At 32.1% G+C, this 6000-nt stretch overlaps 1 protein-coding gene across 2 annotated transcripts in view; it reads right to left on the minus strand.

Annotated features, from left to right (window-relative positions):
• The window catches only part of LOC127709994 (probable flavin-containing monoamine oxidase A), a 36310-nt gene extending 32231 nt beyond the window's left edge, over nucleotides 1-4079 (minus strand). For both annotated transcript variants that reach the window (XM_052215703.1, XM_052215702.1), the window contains exons 1-2: nucleotides 3932-4079; nucleotides 679-766 (exon numbers count right to left, since the gene is read on the minus strand). In XM_052215703.1, the coding sequence (XP_052071663.1) occupies nucleotides 679-766; nucleotides 3932-4046 (203 nt within the window). In that variant the 5' untranslated portion in view covers nucleotides 4047-4079. The remainder of the gene's footprint in view (nucleotides 1-678; nucleotides 767-3931) is intronic.
• Nucleotides 4080-6000: the final 1921 nt, after the last annotated feature.

Below are 6000 nucleotides of genomic sequence, written 5' to 3' on the forward strand. Positions count from 1 at the left end.
TAAGAACATTTTCATTTATAGTTCATTGAACATAATGAAAAATTCAATGTACATGATGTATTGCCAAACAGGAAGTAGAATTCTGACATATCCTTTTACAACTGATCATTAGCTGCTGACCTGAAATACAAAGTCATTCTGTTCAGTAGATCCTGAGAATAAAATTTTGTATGGAAGGGACGAACAGACAAGGGGATGCCAATATAACCACTTAATTGTAGAGAGGAGGTATAAAGATGTGCAGTGAATGTAGAACTTTTATTACAGCCTGGTGCAGATCGTGTTCTGGTGCATCTGAGATCAGGGTCATGTACATATCCCAAAGACAATGGTCAATAGTTCTAAAATCAAGCCAATTTTTCTGCAGAACTTTTCATTTATCCTCCACATTCTCATTATCCCAAGTCCCTATATAGGAGATAAAATTGAGAATGGAAATGGGGAATGTGTCAAAGAGACAACAACCCGACCATAGAACAGACAACAGCAGAAGGTCACCAACAGGTCTTCAATGTTCAAGACAAAAAAGGGAGCCTGGATGAGGGGGAGGGGATTCCCCATTTCTGTATTCTATTATTATTATACATTATTCTCTATTCTTTATATTTTAACACCCCATTTTTCACTATTTTTAATTTTTTGCATTGTATTCAATTATTTTTCCATTTTCCAACTTACGTGCCAACCCATTGTCCTCCAAGGTCAAATATATCTGTACCAGTACCAGTCTTTAGGGGAACAGAAAAAGTTCTGCCTCCAACTCTATCTGGAAAAAGAAAGAAACATTACCAAAAACTCTCTCTGCGAGTTTAATATTAATGTGATTTTTGGAAGCTACATGATATATGTAGATAACAGAATGCTAGTTCTTATCATTCTATACTATAAAGTAGTCCTATTTTTTTGCATTACTAGAAACCTCGCAATAATTTCTGAATTTACAGTATATGGATGTGATTTTAGTTCTTGCAAAAACTTTAATAATTTATTCAAGTTAATAAAGTTCTTTATGGTGAGATTGTTTAGATCTGAATCAATCACCATTTTATTAGGTTCTGTATACATGTATATATGCAGTTTGAGCTAATATACCTAGATTTTATTATTAAAGCTCAATATAAATTGTCTCCTTCAGCCTTTTTTCGTAAAATAATTCAGTTTCTTGCTTTCTTACTTTTTGAAAGTGCTATCATTTAAAATTATCTGTTAAAAATAATTCCCCTTCATCATAATAAAGTAAAATTATGTACGCCAAAATAGTTTCTATGTTACAATAATTACAGGTTGCTGTCCAGCCTTCAACAATGATCACAATCTATACCATTTAGTAAGCTATAATTTATTTTTTTACAACAATGTACCAAAAACAGATATGGTAGACAACGACTAACAACAACCACTGGACTACAGGTTTCTAGCTTGGAACAAACAAACAAAGAATGTGGCAAAGTTTAACATGTTAGTGAGCACTCAAATTTTTTTGTAATGTAATAATTTGTAAAATGTAAAAATAATTGATAGCCTAAATTATTAAATTTTACTGTTGTTTAAATTGAAAAAAAAATTGTATAAAACATTAATGATTTTAAATTCAATAGTATATTGATTTTTATATTTATTTTTATCCTGTCATAAGGACTTCATCTTTTGACATTGTTTGATCATCAATTAAAAATTGCCTTACTAAGGCGTCACAGCAAAAAAATTAAATAGCCTTTCAAGAGGTATCTGGTCCGTTCGCCCTAATTACATGTTCACCCTGGGTCCATTCGCCCTGAGTCCGTTCACCCATGGAAGTAATATTTAAAAGGAATAACAACGACTTATTAGCATGTATTAACAGCCTGCAGAGCTCTGTACTATAGTCATATGATTTTATCCAATTATAGTCTCAGCGGCAATACCCCTTTGGTTACTATCTGTGATACCGCGGTTGTAAAATGGCATCTGGAATTTCTTATCAGTCACGTGATTTTATCGAGTCCGGTAATTATAAAGCACCTGTGTGAAATCCGAGGTTTATTAATAAGAAGGTGGCGCTGTATCATATAAAACCTCTACCTTCAGAAAGAAGTTGTATGATGTAAAAAACTTGAAAAACGGACGAGAATTGTTCAACCTACAACAGTTTAGCATGGAAAATTGTATTTAATTTAGCATATTTTTGCTTTTTACCGTTTGTTTTAAACTGTTCTAAAAGTATTTTCCGGTTAAAAGCGGATCCCGAGTAAAACAGTTAAATAACGATGAATCGATCAGGTTTCACATGATGTTGAACAAAATAATGTAGACAGATGTAGACATAGAATATTTTACTGTTGAAATGTGCCAAGTTTATCGAGATTTATAAAAATATTTACTTTCAAGTAATTGATTACGTTATTGAAACTGGACAATTAAAATCGGGATCATAAGTTCGTAAACATGTTAAATTTATATCTATTTTTAAAAAGGTGTTTACAATTGAATACTAATATTAATGTAGCACGTTACAGCAAAAAGAAAATCAACCATACAAAACGAGCTTGACGCTATCTGTCTAACTGCAAATTTATTTTATATGAATTTGTTTATGTACAAATTAAAGAATAGAAACGTTTCAAATTGTGAATATTTGATTTGCCTGGTATACACGGAAGACTTGGATTATTCGTATTTAATAAAAGGGGGTCGACACATATTTTTTTGTACAATCATCTTCTTAACTTTCAGAAATGGCTTCTTAATTAACTGGTTTTAAGTATTAAAATTGAAAATGATCCACCCTTTTTCTTAAATTCAATATGTGATAACTGTCGGCCTAAACTATTAAGATCGAAAAAGACATAAATAGGAAAAATAGACTAAAATCAACATTGAATGACTGACTCTATTCGGTAGCGTACAGCAGCGGAATGTAACGAGTGAACTATTCGGGTTACTTCGTACGTACATACGACAACAACTGGTCTATTCGTAATTTTCCGGGAACACGAAAATGAACGAAAAGTGTCAGTGATTTGATCTATCACATGCCGAGAGTCAATTACCATGCCATATATTAAACCAATTAACGAGTTATCGAAAGATGGGCGGTAACGCAGATGAAACCTTTGAAGTGACGACGTTGTTATTCCTTTCAATATTACTTCCATGGTTCACCCATAAAGTCAATTCGCCCTAATTTTTATAAAAAAAATAATATTAATGGTTTAATTTAAAGTTTTGTTATCTTATTAAGGTAATGGGAAATATTATAAATGTATACCTCCAAATTCATGAATAAACATTGAAATTAAAAAAAAAAGGTTTTTGTTTTGGAGCATTAATCAGACTAATTGGCTTCATTGTTTTAGATGGATTAATAATGAAATTGTTTTTTAAATAAACAAATCAGCTTGGAATGAGTTCAAACAATGATGTAAGAATTGTAAGACATTAAAGGGAAATTGTTTTTGCCGCTTGGCTTCTTTGATCTCAAGGTGTTGAGTGAGTTGGATCTTGTTATACCTGTTTTGAAATTGTTTCAAGGTTTCTAAAAAGATAAATTCATACAGATAACTTGGTCTCCAGTTCCTGAACACTTATTTTTCTTCTTCAAAATACTGTCCACATTCAACATGATGAATATTCTGGCAAGAATATCCAATGCAAATCAAAAGAAAAATAATTATCTGGTAGCAGCAATACAACATAAATATTTCGGCGGAATTTTCAAAAAGACTTTAACATAATTAATTCAGATAATTTATATTATACAAGACAACAAAATAAAATAGAATTCAGGGCGAATGGATTCAGTGCGAACAGGAAATAGGGCGAACGGACCCAGGGCGAGCAGGTATTAGGGCGAACAAGTACTAGGGCGAACGCGAATCAGGGCGAACGGACCCGGATTCCTTTCAAGACGTCATAATTATTTGGACTAATGCATCTAATTAACAGAAAACACCTTTAGCTTCTAAAACAACATATGTTAAACTTGGGTCTCTTTTAGATATAGTATATGCAGCTGTCAACCCCGAAATTCCACCTCCAACAATCAAGACATCTACATCGACTGTCATTTTCTTCCAGATGTTGAAAACGAAAGTAGATGACCTTTGACTTTCGGAGGTTGAGCTTCAAGATATGGAAGACCCATGAGATGTTCCTAATGATCCACAGTATGTCTAAGAACCTAAAAGCTAGGAAAATATAAAGCACCAATGCGATATCATTTATGATACCAGATTTTGTTATGTATTACTAACTATAACATTATTGAGAGTAGAAGGCATCTGTTCAGATTAGCATTTTATTCTACACTAAAATAATCAAACAAGTTATAACATATTATATATCGCGACAATTGATACAACTGTGGTAGGTAACAGTCTAGGCGGTGCCATATGGTTTTCATCATTTTGAGGTTACAGTTCATTTGATAACAATTCATAGTAACTTTAATAGTTTATTGACAGTTTCAATTAGACATAACAGATTTAACCTTTTTTTTTTTAAATATTGTAATTATTCAAAGGAGTATTGGAATAAAATGCTTACTTAAACTTTTTTTATTGATTTTATTGTAACAAAATTGTATTTTTTTTATAAATGAGTTTGGAATTTGTAAAAAAAAATATGAATATCAGATCATTGATGTCATTTATATCAATCAATCAAACTTCAAAATTTATTCAACAACGATGGTGAACACTTTAACGCCAACGCATCCATATCCTTGCAAGGTAACGTAACTGAAAGTCTTCTTCATCAAACATGTCAAAAGGAAACGGATTTGATTTTTTCAAAATGGCCACAATTTGAGTATAATGACACAGATTTGAGGCTGATAAATGGCCACAGATTGACGGTCATGATTTCACGGGACAAAGATTTTATAAGGACAAAAATTTGAGGCCGGACATAGATTTGACTCTAACATTCAGATGGTTTGGAGCATGTAATATCACTTCCAAAGAGGGTAGATATATTTCAATAAGTTCAAAAGATAATGATAGTATTTATAGACTCTAACAAATTATTTTAAAGAATTCACTACTTTAATTAAAAAGCATCTTGAATGTAAAGTAGGATACCTAGATTTACCAATATTCTCTATTGAATTCTTTAACACATTTAGAGACCATGCGGACCCAAAAAGCTAAAACATGAGGCCCTAAAACTCCATAAAAAAAACCCAAGTTTTAAGATCGGCAGACCAAAACGAAACTATAATGTAATAGCAAAAGAGTCTGAAATTTTACAAAATAATCGATAAACTTCTTGTAATATGCTACAAACAAACAACAAATCTATACAAGATACATCACAACGGAGCATAGACTTGTGCCCGATTGTGAGCAGTTTCATTTAATGATATAATTGAAAGCAGCGAATGTAGACTCTGGTTACACTTTACTTGCAGAGTAATCTCTGCGACAAATCTATCAAAATATTTCTTCATATATTTAACATATGTAGCTTGTGTAGTGACAACATCCAATAGCACACAGAACATATCAACAGCAATGAGTCAGTCTCGAACATGATGAATGCTGCACTGCTGTCAAATTACTACAAAATGACGATGTTAAAAACTCAATCAAAGTAAACAGCATATATTTAGAAACAAACTGATAAATAATTGAATGAAAAGGCTGAAAAATCAAAAAGTGATGACGCTTCTTCCATCGATATATATATATCAATGCCATCAGATGGCTCACAAACAACTGTTTATACCCAAAGTAGATATTCCAAAATTAAAAGGAAAGACACATTAATCAGATGCTAAACCAAAAGAATAAACCAGAATCGAAACCTGAGGCTACAAATAAACAAACAAAACACACAAAAGAGGACAATTTCCATTTTCTCAAAAGTGAATGGCGAAGGATTTAGGCATCAGCAATACAACCAAGACAAGCATATGTAGACATATAGCATGGAACTTATGAACCAACAAGATTGTTATCATGACACATATCCGACTATGTCGCTGTCTTCGAACATTAGCCAAGGAGCAAAACGTAGCAA

Source organism: Mytilus californianus, unplaced genomic scaffold (assembly GCF_021869535.1).
Source record: "Mytilus californianus isolate M0D057914Y unplaced genomic scaffold, xbMytCali1.0.p SCAF_7, whole genome shotgun sequence".
NCBI classification, from domain to species: Eukaryota; Metazoa; Mollusca; class Bivalvia; order Mytilida; family Mytilidae; genus Mytilus; species Mytilus californianus.